The sequence below is a fragment of the Aulonocara sp. 'chitande type north' Nkhata Bay genome, linkage group LG23, assembly GCF_057382095.1.
Source record: "Aulonocara sp. 'chitande type north' Nkhata Bay isolate Kocher_YH1m ecotype deep benthic linkage group LG23, A_spYH_male_GT1.1, whole genome shotgun sequence".
NCBI lineage: Eukaryota > Metazoa > Chordata > Actinopteri > Cichliformes > Cichlidae > Aulonocara > Aulonocara sp. 'chitande type north' Nkhata Bay.
In genome coordinates, this window is record NC_141365.1 from 49,605,886 (window position 1) to 49,624,293 (window position 18,408).

An 18,408-nucleotide genomic window follows, 5' to 3' on the forward strand; every position below is an offset into this window, starting at 1 on the left:
GATGAATCCTCGGCCTCCCACGAAATAAGCCGGCTTACCCTCCTTACGGGCTTTGTCTATCATCGGCCACAGTTTGTCACGACGTTCTCTGTCCTCCCTGGACAGATCTTCAGCGAACCTCAAATGATTGTCCTGCAGGTAGGAGGATGTTTTGGCTGCTTTCCATACAGCATCTCTGTAGATTCGGGAGGTGAACTGCACGATGATGCCTCTAGGTCTGGTGCTACCTTGTCGCTTGGCTCCGAGTCGGTGTACGGTGTCGATGACGTCAGGCAGCCTATGATTTTGTTCTGGCAGAACAGACTGGCATATCACAGTCACCTTTCCCCTTACGTCTTCTTTCTCAGCCTCCCTGACTCCATGTAGTCTGAGATTCCACCTCCTGGAATATCTTTCCAACTCAGAGATTCTCTGTTGGCAGTTGTCCACTCGACCTTCCTCTTTAGTTACTTTTTTTTCCAAGTCGCAAACTTTCCCCTTCATATCTTTCATTTCCGCGCACACAAAATCAATCGTCTTTTTGAGACCCTCAATCTGGAGCGTATTCTCTTTCACCATGTTGGAGTTCTCTCTCACCATGCTCTCAATGTTATCAGACCTGGTGTTTATTAGTGCCGACAGACGAGAAATTATCTCATTTACATCAACTGGGTCAGAGTTGCTGCGTTCGTACATCACCTTCTTCGGAGCTGGCGATTTGAGAGGTGTAACAGGGAGAGGTGGGAACTCATCCACTTCTTCTTCGGCTAACGTGAGTGCCACCGTAGTAGCTGCGTAGTTATGGAAGCTATCCATTAGCACGTTGCTGGGCGTAGCACTCTCCTCGTTAGCATTCTCAGGCGCTATCTTAGACTTGGAACTTTCCAGTCCCCTTTTCGCTCCTTTCTGATTAAGCATTCTGCTGCTTCTTGCCCTATGATTGCTGCATCTTCTCTTATTTAGTGAATTGTTAGTGTTAGCAGCATAAAGTTGAGGTTTTACCGTTGTTCACGAACTTTCTGTGCAGAACTCGGTAGAGAGCGTCTACTCACTCCGCCATTTGGCACACCCCCGATCGGGTTGTGACAGTGTCCAAATTCATCGGCTGCATCCTCCCGAGGACCCGGCCTTCGCAGCGTACGTGGGCTGGGTCCTCAGAAGGTTGGATATGCTGGAAGTAAACAGCTGGGGAAATTGGACGGTCTAGCCTTCTGATTAGCGTCACCGCTGTCTCGGTGGAGTTTAATAAACTCGGCCGTCTGCTCCTTGCTATCTGCAATATAACAGGACACTGGAGTAAATTCTCGACCGTCTCATACTTCTGTTTAATCAGTTTTCTGTTTGATGTTTATTCAGCTGTGTAAAAACCAAGGAGGAACCCACCCGGGGGATTAATAAAGTTTTATTTTATCTAATCTAATCTAATAACTTTAGTCTCAGCCAAACCGATTTACTCACGAACAAACAAAACACTGAAAAAAGCCAAACAATAAAATTTTTAGGTTGTCTAAGTGACTTATGCAGGCACGTGCAGAGGGGGGGCTGGAGGGGCTTGAGCACCCGCCCCTTTCCTGATGGGTGCCCAAAGTGCCCTTTTGTTGAGGCAACTTTTAAAAAACATTTTTTTTTTATTTTTTATTTTTATGTGTGTGTGCGTGCGGAGTCCTGTCTGTGCCCTGTCTGTGCCCCTCAACAATAATATTTAACTATTAATCACCAGTAAGTAGCTGTACAGCGCACACTGTAGTGTGTAGCACACAGGAGTATTGGCTTATTACGTACACGTTGGTAAGTTGTCTTGTGGCAATTTGACGAACTGAAACAAACAAGCGTGCTGTGTGTGCAACAGCGTGACAAACATTACCTGTCCTTTTATTAACTGCACATGTAGTGCTGGTCATAGCTGCTAGCTCACTGGGTAAGGCTGTCATAGGTCTGTAGCTCTGTCACCGTTTTAGGGAACATATTTAGTTTTAAAATAAGTTACAGAGCATTTCCTGCCTTTCTGGGGGGATTATATTTCACTAAAAAACGATCTAATATGCATGTCCACATAATTATGCATTATTATAATATTTTAAAAAACACACGCTGTATTTTAAAGAACTTTGCCCCTGCACAGAGTGGATAGTGAAACAAATGGAATCATCATAAATACATTATTTCATATTTATTACTTCCCCCTCCTCTTTGCTTTTTTATTGTAGCTCTAGTAATAAATAATAATGTAAGGATTCTGAATCAGCACCGTGATGCCCATAGTATATACAGTATTCTGAAGAAGGTCTAAAATGCATGAAATGTGCATGAAGTGTGATTTTTATCCTGGTGGAAGCAAAACAGCAAAAGTCAGAGTGAGTTCATGACGATGTTTATGTGAAGCGTAGTTTGGATCTTCTTTTGCTGCTGGTTCAGTCAATATTGTTTGGAGAGAGATAAAACTAACAGCTTTAGAATCAGCGTAAAAAGGACGTAAACACAAAGCTCGGAGCCGCCGAAACATCAGAATCAGCGAGCTGTCGGCTTTCAGCCCCGACCGTGTCCGTGCCATCGGGTGAGAAAGGCGACATCTCACTGATTCTGATGCGTCGGCGGCTCTGAGCTTTGTGTTTACGTCTTTGTGCAGAATCCGTGTTCCTGCTCTCATTTACTGTTTCAGCTGTTTGGTGGTTGTTAAAGTTTTGTGAGGTTTAACCTGAGATTCTGGCGTTTCGGGCAAAATAAAATTATATTAAAAAATCGATTCAGGATTTTAATGCATCGATATCACGTTATCCAAGCCAGAATCGATTTTAATTGATAAATCGATTATCAAAACCCACCACTAGTCGCAAATTATAGACCCATCTCACATCTGTCTTTTTTATCTAAAATCTTTGAAAAAGTGTTTTTTAAGCAGCTCACTGAGCATCTGTCAACTAACAATCTGTTTGAACCATTTCAGTCTGCTTTTAGACCAAATCACTCCACAGAAACAGCTTTAGTCAAAGTGGTAAATGATCTGCTGGTAAATGCAGACAACAATCGCTCTTCAGTTTTATTACTGCTGGATCTAAGTGCTGCGTTTGACACTGTGCATCACTGCATTTTATTGGATAGGCTTGAACATTTTATTGGAATTACAGGAAATGTTTTATCATGGCTGAGATCTCACCTGTTTGGGAGGTCTCAGACTGTTAGTTTTAAAAACGATCTCTCCGAGACTTGTGCAGTGAGGCATGGGGTCCCTCAGGGCTCCATACTGGGACCATTGCTGTTTTCTATGTACCTGCTGCCTCTTGGTGTTCTTTTATGTTCTTTTAATGTAACCTTTCATTGTTACGCTGATGACCTGCAGCTTTATGTTCCTTTAACCATTGGAAATTGTGCTGAAGTCTCTAAACTAGAATGTTGTTTATCTGCAATTAAGGGCTGGTTATCAGATAATTTCTTGCTCCTAAATACTGATAAGACAGAGGTGATGGTCATTGGGCCACACAAATTTCAGCACTTGTCCCAAAATTTGATCTTGAGAATTGATGACAGTGTCATAAATTGCAGGAACAAGGTAAAAAACTTGGGCGTGTGGTTCGACATGGTGCTCTCTTTCGAATCTCATGTAAAAGAGATAACAAAGACCGCCTTTTATCATTAGAGGAACATCAGCCAGAATCAGACAAGTTTTGTCAAGCGACACTGCAGAGGTTCTTGTCCATGCATTTGTGTCTTCCCGTATTGATTATTGCAATGCTCTTCTTTCTGGCCTACCAAAGAAAAGTTTTAGAGGTCTGCAGATGGTGCAAAATGCAGCTGCTCGCATTTTAACAAGAACTGGGAAATTTGAGCACATTACCCCTGTTCTGAGATCTCTTCACTGGCTACCTTGTCAGGTTCGAGCAGATTTTAAGGTCCTGCTGCTCACCTACAAGGCTTGGCACCTTCATACCTCTCCGACCTTTTACACCTTTATGTTCCATCTCGTGCTCTCCGATCTCAGGACTCTGGTCTTCTAAAAGTTCTTAGAGCCAGAAAAAAGACAATTGGAGAGCTTTTTCTTTTCATGCCCCGTTTCTGTGGAACAACCTCCCACAAGATATTCGGCAGGCTGCTCTGTGGAGGTTTTTAAAACCAAGTTGAAGACACATTTGTTCACCCGATCCTACATGTCTTAATTCTATGGCTTTTAGTTTTTACATTTTTATTGTTTTTAACTTGTATTGTGTCTTTTACCTGTATTGCTATGTATCGCTTTTATTTTATTTATCTCTTTAGTTGTACAGCACTTTGTTTGAAAGCGCTTTATAAATAAAGTTGTTATTATTATTATTATTATTATTATTACAAGGTCCACGTTTACGGGAACATCTGCTACAGATATGGGAGAATATTTGATTTCTATTGTAGACAGAAGCCACGGGTGTGTTCAGTCAAACGTTTAGAATAAACTTTGGTCTATAAATGTGTTTCATGATTTATTTTTAACTCCAACTGCTTATTTGTACTATGCTTTCATTTCAGAGTGCAATGAGAAATAAAAAGGATATTTTCAATAAAACTGTCACGATCCTGGGTCTGTGACTCAGTGTTTTCTGTTTTGTATTGTTAATCTTTGATTTCATGATGTATCTTTGTTTATTCTTACGTTTTGGTTCTGTGTTTTGTTGTACCTCTAAGTTCAGTCTTTGTATTTCCTGCTTTGTTGTGAAGGTCCGTGTCTCATGTCAGTGTGTTTAGTTTGCGTTTCCTCTGTCTCGTCTTGTCAATCACTCCCAGCTGTGTCCTCCTTCTGTGTCTCATTCCCTCGTTATCCCTCTGTGTATTTAAACCTTGTGTTTGCCTCTGTTAGTTGCTGGTTTGTCTGCGTATCTGTCAGGGTCCTGGGTCTCCTGATCTAGTGGTTTCAGTTCTTTGTGATTTTTGTGTTATGCCAGTTTAGTTTGTGAGTTATTCTATGCTTCCTAGGTTTTGATTCCCTGTCCCCCTTGTTTCTCTGTGCACTCTGTTCTGTGTTTAGTCTTCTCTGTCCATTTGTTCCGCCCTGTGTTGTTGCCTTCTGTGTCTCCCTCTGTGTAACTGTCTATATAGTGATGTGTTGTGGTGCTTTGCTCCCACCCCTTGTGTTCTGTGTTTTCGTCTTCCCTTCGTGTACTATTAGTTTTTAGGTTTTTGCTTAGTTTCCATGCTCACCTTCGCCATTTCTGTTTGTATCACCATGTGATGAATAAACTCACTTGCATCTGAGCTGCCTGCATAAAGGGTCCTTTGATAATTTACACACGGCTCGCAAACCGTGACAAAAACACTGGAAAAATTGGGCTGTCCTAAAACGTTTGACGGGTAGTGTATATATTTAGTTTATATATTTTCTTTATTTATAATAGTTTGTTTTATATTGTAGCAAAGTGTTACTTGGATACTTCTCTATGTGCTTCTTCATGTGCAATTTTGTTGCATTCTGAGCCTTAGAAATTTATTGGTGGTAGTGATGAACTGCTGTTAGAATCAAGTTAAATTCTGATAAATCAGACAATTACCTCTCCAGCTGTTGTTACAGTCTTTGTTTATCGGGTCCTTACAGGGTAAAAGATGACGACACCTAAAGAAATCCTTCTGGGGACTTTGGAGGATTTGGGACGTGATGACTTTGAAAAATTTAAGTGGCATCTGAAGAACGGGTCTGTAGAAGGTTTACCAGCAATCCCAGTGAGTAAACTGGAGAATGCAGAGAGGACGAACATAGTGGATGTGATGTTTGATACCTACTCTATCAACACTTTTGAAGTCACTAAAAATCTTTTGGGGAGGATAAACAAGAATGATCTGTTGGAGAATTTAAATAAAACCATCCCAGAACCCACAGGTAAGTCAGGGAATGACTAAACAAAAAATACATAAACAATAAAAACCTTAGTTAACATTACACAGGTGCCATTAAAATCCATATAAATAATAAATCCAAAACACTTGCCAACACTTTCAGGAGTGAGAGACTGCAGAAAGCCAACAGTTTGTGTTTTATGCATCTGCACAAATAACCTCCTGTGTACACATGAATATCTGCTCTTTGGGTTGGTTTGATTAAAATGGGACCAGCAGCAGGTTTTCTGCCCATTTTACAGATTTATATTGTCAGATTGGTTTTAGAGCTGTTTTATCAACATAAATGAGGCGACAACAACAGTTTGGGACACGTCACAAATATGATCAAAGTGCTTTCTCTTAAATCTATTTACCAGTTGAAGGTAAAGTTTAAAAAAAATGGCTGCCATTTCTTTCTGCTGTTTGGAGACCCAAACAAAAAAATGCCCACACAGTAAATGCTTTTTATTATGGTTGATAAACAGGACACTAAGGTGATTGGTCAAAGGTTGGAGGAAAGCCACAGTTCTCCTTATATGACTAAAATCCACCATTTCAGCTCATGTTTTTTCTTCTGCAGCTTTCTGGGAGATTCCACTTCAGCCTTCTGCTGGCAACGCTCCCGTTACCAAGCTTCCCTTAGGCAGCATCATTAGAAGACATAGCATACATTTACACTGCTATGCAGATGATACCCAGCTCCATCTGTCCATGAAGTCAGATAACACACACCAATTAGTTAAACTGCAGGAACGTCTTAAAGACATAAAGACCTGGATGGCCGCTAACTTTCTGCTTCTTAATTCAGATCAAACTGAGGTTATTGTACTCGGCCCTGAAAATCTTAGAAATATGGTATCTAAGCAGATTCTTACTCTGGATGGCATTACCTTGGCCTCCAGTAACGCTGTGAGGAACCTTGGAGTCATTTTTGACCAGGACATGTCCTTCAACGCACATATTAAACAAATATGCAAGACTGCTTTCTTCCATTTGTGCAACATCTCTAAAGTTAGAAATATCCTGTCTCAGAGTGACGCTGAAAAACTAGTTCTGTCATGGTCCTGGGTCGTTCAGCGTTTTGTTTCATTTTTGGTATCACCTTGTGTACTTTGTGTTAATTCTGATTTTGTATTAGTTCTTAGGTTGATCTCTACCTGTGTCTTTCCTCTGTGTTCTGTTCGTGTCCCCGAGTTTGTGTTGTAAAACAGTCTGTTTCCTGTTTTACTTTGAAGGTTTGTGTCTCGTCTTGTGAATTAGGATCAGCTGTGCTCCCCTCCTGTGTGTCATTCCCTCATTACCTTGTGTGTATTTATAGTATGTGTCTGCCTGTGTTCCTCGTTGTGTCGTCTGCATTACTGTGTTAATCAGTGTTACTACTCGTCTCTCTATCCAGCCTTCTTTGTGTCATCTCTGTGTATTCCCCGCTGTCCTTATGTTTTCAGGTTTGTCTGTTACAGTGGCAAAAGTATTCGGCCCCCTTGAACTTTTCCACATTTTGTCACATTACAGCCACAAACATGAATCAGTTTTATTTGAATTCCAGGTGAAAGACCAACACAAAGCGGTGTACACGTGAGAAGTGGAATGAGAATCATACATGACTCCAAACATTTTTTACAAATAAATAACTGCAAAGTGGGGTGTGCGTAATTATTCAGCCCCCTTTGGTTTGAGTGCAGTCAGTTGCACATAGACGTTGCCTGATGAGTGCTAATGACTAAATAGAGTGCACCTGTGTGTAATCGAACAAGGCCGAACAAGGAGAGTGCTGATCCGAAATGCAGCCAAGAGGCCCATGGTGACTCTGGACGAGCTGCAGAGATCTACAGCTCAGGTGGGGGAATTATTAGTCGTGCACTGCACAAAGTTGGCCTTTATGGAAGAGTGGCAAGAAGAAAGCCATTGTTAACAGAAAACCATAAGAAGTCCCGTTTGCAGTTTGCCACAAGCCATGTGGGGGACACAGCAAACATGTGGAAGAAGGTGCTCAGGTCAGATGAGACCAAAATGGAACTTATTGTTCAAAATGCAAAACGCTATGTGTGGTGGAAAACTAACACTGCACATGACTCTGAACACACCATCCCCACTGTCAAATATGGTGGTGGCAGCATCATGCTCTGGGGGTGCTTCTCTTCAGCAGGGACAGGGAAGCTGGTCAGAGTTGATGGGAAGATGGATGGAGCCAAATACAGGGCAATCTTGGAAGAAAACCTCTTGGAGTCTGCAAAAGACTTGAGACTGGGGCGGAGGTTCCCCTTCCAGCAGGACAACGACCCTGAACATAAAGCCAGGGCAACAATGGAATGGTTTAAAACAAAACATGTCCATGTGTTAGAACGGCCCAGTCAAAGTCCAGATCTAAATCCAATCCAGAATCTGTGGCAAGATCTGAAAACTGCTGTTCACAAACGCTGCCCATCTAATCTGCCTGAGCTGGAGCTGTTTTGCAAAGAAGAATGGGCAAAGATTTCAGTCTGTAGATGTGCAAAGCTGGTAGAGACAGACCCTAAAAGACTGGCAGCTGTAACTGCAGCAAAAGCTGGTTCTACAAAGTATTGACTCAGGGGGCTGAATAATTACGCACACCCCACTTTGCAGTTATTTATTTGTACAAAATGTTTGGAATGATGTATGATTTTCGTTCCACTTCTCACGTGTGCACCACTTTGTGTTGGTCTTTCACCTGGAATTCCACTAACATTGATTCTTGTTTGTGGCTGTAATGTGACAAAATGTGGAAAAGTTCAAGGGGGCCGAATACTTTTGCAAGCCACTGTAGTTTTTCCAGTTTAGGTTTATGTTTAGTTCTGCCCTCACCTTGGTTTGTTCACTGTAAATAAAACCTCACTCGCATCTCCACCACTGTCTGCAACTTGGGTCCTCATTTAACTCCACCGCACGACTGCTGCCCCAGCCGTGACAAGTTTATGCATTTATTACGTCAAGGCTGGATGACTGTAATTCATTATTATCAGCAAGTCCTAAAAACTCGCTGAAAAGGCTTCAGTTAATCCAAAATGCTGCAGCAAGAGTCCTGACAGGGACTAGAAAGAGAGAGCAGATTTCTCCTGTATCGACTTCTTGTTAAATCCAGAATTGAATTCAAAATCCTGCTCCTCACATACAAGGTCTTAAATAATCAGGCCCCATCTTATCTTAATGACCTTGTAGTACCATATCCCCCTATTAGAGCACTTCGCTCTCGCTCTGCAGGCCTACTTGTTGTTCACAGAGTATTTAAAAGTAGAATGGGAGGCAGAGCCTTCAGTTTTCAGGACCCAAAAAGATAGTTGGGGTTTTTTCTGTTGTATTATTGTAGGTTCTTTATCTTACAATATAAAGCACATTGGGGTGACTGTTGTTGTTATTTGGAGGAATTAATAAAAAAAACTTTTATACTTGAAATTCTTTCATTTATTCTACATATTTATTCATCACTGGCTCCATAGTGTTGTTTATGTAATATGTGAAATGTTGCTAGTATTGATTTGGTGCTGTATAAATAAACACAATTAAATCAAATGTGTCTCTATAAAACCTGCCCTCAGTTATAACCCAAGTGTCGGGGCTCAATGGCTCATGAAAAGGAATGGAGTCAAGCACAGAACCAAAAAACGGAGGCTGAGTGACTTTTAACAGAAATGTATTTTACTAGATTTCTTGGCGGAGAAAGCTGAATCACGGCTAAATTCAACAGCAAGCGAGGTATTATGAGAAGTGCAGAGCTGAGGCCAGAACATAAGCTGAGGCAGGTCAAAGGAACAACAGGGGCAGAATCGGGCGAATAGAAACTATCCAGGATCACTGGAACAAAGGAGATAATAATCAGAGTGGTCCACAGTGTAGTGAATGAGTCCAAGATTTAAAAACTAAGAGGTGTTACGTGGCTGCAGGTGGAGATCAGCTGGAGGAGGAGATGAATTAAATCTGGGTACAGAGTGAGATGTGGGTGCACAGGGAGGCAGGCAGGTGAGGATGGCAGTTTGCAAGAGGGAGTTTTCTCAGCAGTGGCAGGCCAGAATCCTGAGGCATGACTTATGGCAAGAGTTGGAAGATGTATCCAGGTGCCGACTAGGGAACAGGAAAAGAGGGTTACGCGAAACAAGCTGAGGAGCACAAGACAAAATGTGAGGCAGAGAACTGACTGTGCTAAGCACACAATCTGGAGAAGGTTCATTGTGAGTGCTGCTCATAGATACTGCCGGAGTAATTGGCAACAGGTGAGGAGCAGGGAGGAGTGAGGAGGGCTCCACCCAGGGGAGGAGAGCTGATGCTGTGGAAAGTTACTCAGACTCACTCGGATCATGACACCAAGAGTCCAGTGAACTGAACACATAACCACAGTAACCAGAATGCAGTTTTCTCATTTGTGTCATTTGCTGTTTATTCATGCAGAGATTCTCACTGAGTGTCAGCTCAAACTCAAGTCAGACCTGAAGCAGAAGTTCCAGTGTGTGCTCGAGGGGATTTCTACAACAGAAAACCCGACCCTCCTGAGTCAGATCTACACAGAGCTCTACATCACAGGGGGAGGGACTGCAGAGGTCAATGATGAACATGAGGTCAGACAGATTGAAACAGCATCCAGGAAACCAGACAGACCAGAAACAACCATCAGACAAGAAGACATCTTTAAACTCCCACCTGGAAGAGATAAACCAATCAGAACAGTGCTGACAATGGGAGTGGCTGGCATTGGGAAAACAGTCCTAACACAGAAGTTCACCCTGGACTGGGCTGAAGACAAAGCCAACCAGGACATCCAGTTCATGTTTCCATTCACTTTCAGAAAGCTGAATCTGCTGAAAGAGGAAAAGTTCAGCTTGGTGGAACTTGTTCATCACATCTTTACTGAAACCAAAAAAGCAGGAATCTACATCTTTGAAGACTTCCAGGTTGTGTTCATCTTTGATGGTCTGGATGAGTGTCGACCTCCTCTGGACTTCCACAAAACTGCAATCCTGACTGACCCTAGAAAGTCCACCTCAGTGGATGTGCTGCTGATAAACCTCATCAGGGGGGAACTGCTTCCCTCTGCTCGCCTCTGGATAACCACACGACCTGCAGCAGCCAATCAGATCCCTCCTGACTGTGTTGGCGTGGTGACAGAGGTCAGAGGGTTCACTGACCCACAGAAGGAGGAGTACTTCAGGAAGAGATTCGGAGATGAGGAGCAGGCCAGCAGCATCATCTCCCACATCAAGACATCACGAAGCCTCCACATCATGTGCCACATCCCAGTCTTCTGCTGGATCACTGCTACAGTTCTGGAGTTTGTCATGAAGAACAAAGAGAGTCAAGATCTGCCTAAGACTCTCACAGAGCTCTACCTACGCCTTGTGCTATTTCACCTAAAAACGAAGGACATCAAGTATGATGGAGGAGCTGAGACACATTCATGCAGGAAGATCATTGAGTCTCTGGGAAAACTGGCCTTTGATCAGCTGCAGAAAGGAAACCTGATCTTCTATAAATCAGACCTGACAGAGTGTGGCATCGATATCAGAGCAGCCTCAGTGTACTCAGGAGTGTTCACACAGATCTTTAAAGCTGATGAGTGCCACATGTTCAACAACGTTGTTTACTGTTTCATCCATCTGAGCATTCAGGAGTTCTTTGCTGCTCTTCATGTTTATCTGACCTTCATCAACTCTAGAGTCAACCTGCTTAAGAAACAATCTCCTCGCTTTAAAATCTTCCAGAAAACACTTACTGTAAAAGACTTCTACCAGAGTGCTGTGGACAAAGCCTTAGAGAGTCCAAATGGCCACCTGGACTTGTTCCTCCGCTTCCTCCTGGGTCTTTCACTGCAGACCAATCAGGATCTCCTATGCATGCTGACACAGACAGGAACTAGCTCACAGACCAATCAGGAAACAGTCCAGTACATCAAGAAGAAGCTCAGTGGGAAACTCTCTGCAGAGAAAAGCATTAACCTGCTCCACTGTCTGAATGAACTGAATGATCGTTCTCTAGTGGAGGAGATCCAACAGTCCCTGAGATCAGGACGTCTCTCCACAGATCAACTGTCTCCTGCTCAGTGGTCGGCTCTGGTCTTCATCTTACTGTCATCAGATCTGGATGAGTTCGACCTGGAGAAATACTCCCGTTCAGAGAAGGCATTTTTGAAGCTGCTGCCAGTGGTCAAAGCATCCAAGAAAGTGCTGTAAGTGAATCTATGAACAAATATGTTTAATAATGCTAGATGAATAAAAGAATATGTCTCCATTGTTATTCTTCCTCAGGCTGAGAGATTGTAAACTCTCAAAAAGAAGCTTTGAAGCTTTGTCTGAAATTCTCAGCTCCCCATCCAATCATCTGAGAGAGCTGGACCTGAGCTCGAACTACCTGCAGGATTCAGGATTGGATTTGCTGTGTGTTGGACTAAAGAGTCCTGACTGTAAACTTGAAACTCTCAGGTAAGGATACAGACTTTTTGACACTTTTTGACTCTTAAATCTGTAAGTTTATCTTGATGCGGACGTTCAAAGTCAGCACAATTTTCCTTTTAAGTTCCTGAGTTTATATTTTTGACTGTCAGGTTGTCTGGACAGATGTTTTTATTTTATTTTATTTTTTTACTTGTCCCTAAAGTCAGAACTAAACCCACATGTAGATGACTTTCTGTTACTGGAGCAGCCTTCCTGAAGACAGCAGTGTGTTTTCATGCTTTTAAAGCCAAACTCACCTTTCAGACCTGGCTTTCATTTATTATCTATTTTTGTTTGTTTATTATATATTTATTTCTACTGTTTAACTACTGCTCACATCTGTTATCCTCCTTTTTAATTGTTCATTTCTTTTTACCCAGTGTTTCTATATTGCACTTTGTATTTGTCATCTATATTTATCATGCACTACTTTGCTCATTTATTGTTTGGTTTTAATGTTATTAAATTCCGGTCCTTTGGTATTCTTTACGGCCAAAAAGACACGGCTCAAAAGTGGTCTTTTTACTTTAAAAAAATATCTTTATTTCACATATCCGGATATGGAGACCTGAACACACAACCCCAGGTCTGAAGCACAAAACAGGAAGCCTAGTCATTTATATAGACGTCACACACACTTTAAGTTTCGATCAAACACTCTGCTTAGTTTCACTTTTTGCCTGCAAAAGCATGTAATTTCCTGTCAGTCCTGTCGGCACAGAGTGTACTCAGAGTTGGGCCTTTCTTATAAAGCAATATAATCAGCATATAAGTATTTAAGATTATAAATTTAAACCTCAACAATGTTCTTACCTGGTCTCTGGTTTGTTTGTTTGTTTGTTTGTTTGTTTGTTTGTTTGTTTGTTTGTTTGTTTGTTTGTTTGTTTGTTTGTTTGTTTGTTTGTTTGTTTGTTTGGTTTGCTCAGTTCTGTTTTTCTGAGGTTTTTAAGTTATTAAATTTGTAACTGTAGTGATTTGTGTGTGTGACAGAGAGGCACTGCCAGGGATTTTTGACACAAGTTGTTCTTGTAAAATCAGTCTGTGAAGGTTCTCAGACATCCAGGTCATCGTAGTCTAAGGAGCTTGGAAAGAAAAGCGTCTGGACTTCTTTAAGTTTCCTTGAAGATGTTTCACCTCTTATGAGAGAAGCGTCTTCAGTTCTAAGGGTCAAATGGTGGAGTGGGGCAGTCAGTGAAAGGGCAATGGTGGTGGCTCAGGGTTTGTATGTTTGGGGGGTTCAGAGGGAAAAGATGAATGCAGGTCTGGAGTTGCTGTGTGAGAGCAGGGAGTGAATCTGATTAAACATGAGTGTCATGAAGCCTGTTTGCAGTTATTTGCACTGTTTTCCACTCTGGATGTTGTTTCTGTTCAGCTGTGAGTATAAAAGGCTCCATTCTACAACCTGTTTGTGTTAGTTGTTCAATAGAAACATTATTTTGTGCTGATGTTGCACTTCTTTTATTCACAACCAAAGAGTTTTTGAAGTCTGCATCAAACTGATTTAAATGACTTTTGAATATTACTTTAAATACTTTAGATTTAAAATTCTGATAAAAGTTTAAATACAAAGATCACTATATTCTAATGTTTTGGCTGCAGTGTGTTTTTGCAGACAGGTATAACAGAACAGCTTTAGTGTTTAGATTGTTTAAACTTGAGTATGAATTTATACAAAATGCAGCAAGAGATTAAAAAAAACGTTTGATTATAAAATCGACTATATTGGATTCCTATCGATATCGGACATGAAAAGTGGCATCGTTCCATCTCTGCTTTGATTAGAGACACAGCTCTGTGTTTTCCAATTTGTCATTTTGAAAATTTACATTTCTTCACTGTTGAACAGCAGAAATGAGACTTTCCTGTCAGAGGTCATTTTTTAAAAATGAGGTGAATCAACCATGAAAACCATGAAGCAACATGTGAACATGAGCTGATGCTGCTGAAGTGAAGCAAAGTTACAGAGGTTTGATTAGGTAATGAGTCCTAATGAGTCCAAGTCTTCTGCTGAATCAGCAGAAGACTTGGACTCATTTGATTCCAGCTTTGATATCATTGATTTCAATATGTCCATTTCTTTCACACTTCACCTTTAAAAGTGAAGCCATGTGGTTCCTGGAAGGAAAAACACGACTTTTTCAAGTCTTTGTCCTGTTTTTATGAGAAATGTACGACTTTAATGTGAAACATTCAGAGTTTTTTCTCTTGTTGTGTTTGTTTGAAGCTGCTTCCTGTTGGCTTCAGCTGTTTGGAGTTTCCATTTTCTAAACTTCTACATTCTGAACCTTCTTCAGCTCTGAACAGATGATGAAACACTGAATGATTTCAAGCACTTTGTCTAATAAACTTACATCTTTCATTCTTTATACAGATTTATGGACTGTGGTTTGTCAGAGATCAGCTGTGATTATCTGGCAGCAGCACTGAAGTCCAACCCCTCCCATCTGAGAGAGCTGGACCTGAGCAGGAACTACAACCTGAAGGATCCAGGAGTGAAGCATCTGTGTGGTTTCCTGGAGAGTCCAGGATGTAAACTTGAAACTCTGAGGTCAGTCAGCATGTTTTAGTTGTGCTGAGATGAATATGATGTGAAAGTTGTGCTGACACTAAACTGCAGACATCAGGCTGATATTATACTGATCCACACTGAGGATCTTCATGGTAAAGTCTGTTTTCTTCTTCTCTGGTTTAGTCCATTGACTGCAGCAGAACAATGTTCACATTTCAAACAGTGATACTCAACGTATGGCCCGCGGCCCACACGCGGCCTGCCCACCTTTCCTGATTCAGAGAGAGGGGACCCTGATTAACTGTGTAGCTTCTTCCTCACAGTTCTAAGTATCAGACACAACAATGAATAATCCACAGCTGACTGTCTTTAGAGGGTCAAAGGTCACGGCACACAGCAGACAGTCAGAAATATTCTAACTCTGATCATTTATCAGTTGTGACACTGTGAGACTTGATCAGAGGTGTGATCATCACAGCAGAGGCCTTTGTGTCAAAGTCACTGAGGATCAAACAGAAACACATGAAGCAGATTTTCCTCTTCTGGCTTTTTATAGCAGATAACCTTCAAAATATTCTGCAGTCGATCAAAAACTGAAGCAAACCATGAAGCAACATGTGAACATGAGCTGATGCTGCTGAAGTGAAGCAAAGTTACAGAGGTTTGATTACAGACACAGCTGAGAGTTTGTAATCTGTCATCATTTTAAAAAGTTTCCATGGAACAGCAGAAATGAGGCTTTACTGTCAGAGGCCGACAGCACTGAACACAACAGCAGACTGGTGGCTAATAAACAGTGAATGATGCAGAAACAGATGTTTGAAGCTGTTCTTGGAGTACACTGAGAGAGAGAGAGCTGTGCAGGCAGGAACAGCCAAAGTCAGAGAGAATTCATGAGCATATTTATCAAACGTGAAGCAGAGTTTGGATCTTCTTTTGCTGCTGCTTCACTCAGTTTTGGTTGGAGACAGATGAAACCTGCAGCTTCAGGATCTGTGAGCTGTCCACTTTCAGCCCCGACGGCGTGTCCGTGTACGTGCCGTCGAGTGAACGATCCACGCTCTGTGTTTCCATCTTTGTGTATTTAGCTGCTCTCATTTACTGTTTTATCTGTTTGCTGCTTGTTGAAATAGTTTGTGAGCTTTAACCTGAGATTCTGGCAAAATACATTTATATTAAACATCGATTCAGGATTGAATGAATCAACATCGTTTTATTCAAATTAAAACCATTTAAATGGGAACATGAATTTTTTACAGCCGCCTCTAATGCTGGGTAATGTCAGCTGGTCCATGTGCAGCTGGCTGTGAGGCTCAGGGAGTGTCTACAAAGTGCAACACTGAAAGAACATCATCCATAAATATTGAGTAAGAACTGGACTCTCATACAGCGAGACTCAAATGCCTTTAAACATCAGCTTATCCTGCTGATCCAAGTCCAACACTGAGTTTGTAAAAACATGTTTGTCAATCATTTTGTTTGGTTTCTGAGGAAAATGATTCAATAAGTTGCTGCTAATACACAACATTTCATCATATTTCCTCATAACCCTCTTTTGTCTGACCATTTGATCCCATTTGAATTTGCAATAAAGGATCCACAGAGTTTGGTGACAATAATGACAGTAGATGTTTGTGTGAAAGTGCTGGAAGCAAATGAGTGTGTGATGTTCTTTCAGTGTTGCACTTTGTAGACGCTCCCTGAGCACTGGTCTCACAGCCAGCTGCACATAGAGACCAGTGTTGTTAGTCCAGGTCAGAAGATGACTTGTTGGAATGAAAATGAGCTTGTAGTTTGTCTGCTTTAATAATGTGACTGGAAAAAGGTGTTGGACTTCAAATATGTCCATTTCTGTCACACTTCACCTTTAAAAGTGAAGCCATGTGGTTCCTGGAAGGAAAAACACGACTTTTTCAAGTCTTTGTCCTGTTTTTATGAGAAATGTACGACTTTAATGTGAAACATTCAGAGTTTTTTCTCTTGTTGTGTTTGTTTGAAGCTGCTTCCTGTTGGCTTCAGCTGTTTGGAGTTTCCATTTTCTAAACTTCTACATTCTGAACCTTCTTCAGCTCTGAACAGATGATGAAACACTGAATGATTTCAAGCACTTTGTCTAATAAACTTACATCTTTCATTCTTTATACAGATTGAAGGAGTGTGGTTTGTCAGAGATCAGCTGTGATTATCTGGCAGCAGCACTGAAGTCCAACCCCTCCCATCTGAGACAGCTGGACCTGAGTAATGACTCCTCCTCTTCTTCAACTAAGAACAAGCTGCAGGATCCAGGAGTGAAGCATCTGTGTGGTTTCCTGGAGAGTCCAGGATGTAAACTTGAAACTCTGAGGTCAGTCAGCATGTTTTAGTTGTGCTGAGATGAATATGATGTGAAAGTTGTGCTGACACTAAACTGCAGACATCAGGCTGATATTATACTGATCCACACTGAGGATCTTCATGGTAAAGTCTGTTTTCTTCTTCTCTGGTTTAGTCCATTGACTGCAGCAGACCAATGTTCACATTTCAAACCTTCAAAGAAGAAGAAAAATCCTCCACTGGAAAATTCACTGTGAAACTCTCAAACTCTTCGTTCCACCTTAAAGTCTGTCAGACACCGAAATCCAAAGCAAAATGTGCGTTTGCTTTACAGACAGCAGTCCAACACAAACATACACACATCATCCAAAACACAGTCCAACATCCAAATCTCCTCCACTGCCAGCATGAATGATGGGAAAGAGAAGGAGGAACACTCTGACATTCAGGCTTAGAATGAGTTTCATCAAGCAGACTGTGAAGATCAAAGCTGCATTAGAAAGCTTACATGAATGAATGAGTGGACAGAAGTGGACAGAGATCATCTGAAGCACTTCAAAGGCTTTAAATCAGCACATTTCTCTTTATTCTTTATCAACTCTGTTAGTTTCTCTCAGTTTTCTGTGGAATGAAGCTAACAGCAGGCTAATAAGATGCTGACCAATAGGTTTCTATTAAAGGTTGTAATTTGTATATGAAAAAGTGCTTTGGCTCAGCAGGGATCAGCTTACAGGTAGAATACAGCTGCTGGATGGGATTAGCATGTCATAGCTATCTACCAAACTGCTAACTGGGGGATTTCAGGCCATCTATGGATCATTTTTGCTAACTGTTTATTCAGCTTAGGCTCACAGGGCTGCAGCCTGTGCCCTAGCTGTCATAGGGCAAGAGGCGTGGTCCACCTGCACAGGTGAGCAGTCCATCACAGGGCCAACAGAGAGCGACAGAGAAGCACTCCCTCACATCCACACCTACAGCCAATGTAGAAGCACCAATGAACCTAAGCAGCATTTCATTGGACTGTGGGAGAACATCCAACCTCCACAGAAAGGCCCAGCTGACCAACAAGCTTCAACCTACAACCTTCTTGCTCTAAGGCACTAGTGCTAACCACTTTTGCCCATTTCAGCCCAAATCCTGCATCTTCCTGTTTCTGACTCCAGGCCAGCTCCACTAACACTTTCTCATCAGACACTGCCACCTAGTGGAGGAAGTCTTAGTTCCATTTGAAGCTTCAGATTACAGTTAGTTCCTTTACAAAGAGGTGGAGGTGGTGGGGCCACAGCACCATCATCACTGAGTGCCATAGGACACTTAACCTTTGTTTCCATA

General features: G+C 41.7%; 1 protein-coding gene across 1 annotated transcript in view; it reads left to right on the plus strand.

Moving 5' to 3' along the window:
• Nucleotides 1-5,544: 5,544 nt before the first annotated feature.
• The window catches only part of LOC147302911 (NACHT, LRR and PYD domains-containing protein 3-like), a 114,459-nt gene continuing 101,595 nt past the window's right edge, over nucleotides 5,545-18,408 (plus strand). The window contains exons 1-5 of the mRNA XM_086283609.1: nucleotides 5,545-5,818; nucleotides 10,219-11,989; nucleotides 12,069-12,242; nucleotides 14,626-14,794; nucleotides 16,914-17,107. Coding sequence (XP_086139735.1) covers nucleotides 5,545-5,818; nucleotides 10,219-11,989; nucleotides 12,069-12,242; nucleotides 14,626-14,794; nucleotides 16,914-17,107 — 2,582 coding nt within the window. The remainder of the gene's footprint in view (nucleotides 5,819-10,218; nucleotides 11,990-12,068; nucleotides 12,243-14,625; nucleotides 14,795-16,913; nucleotides 17,108-18,408) is intronic.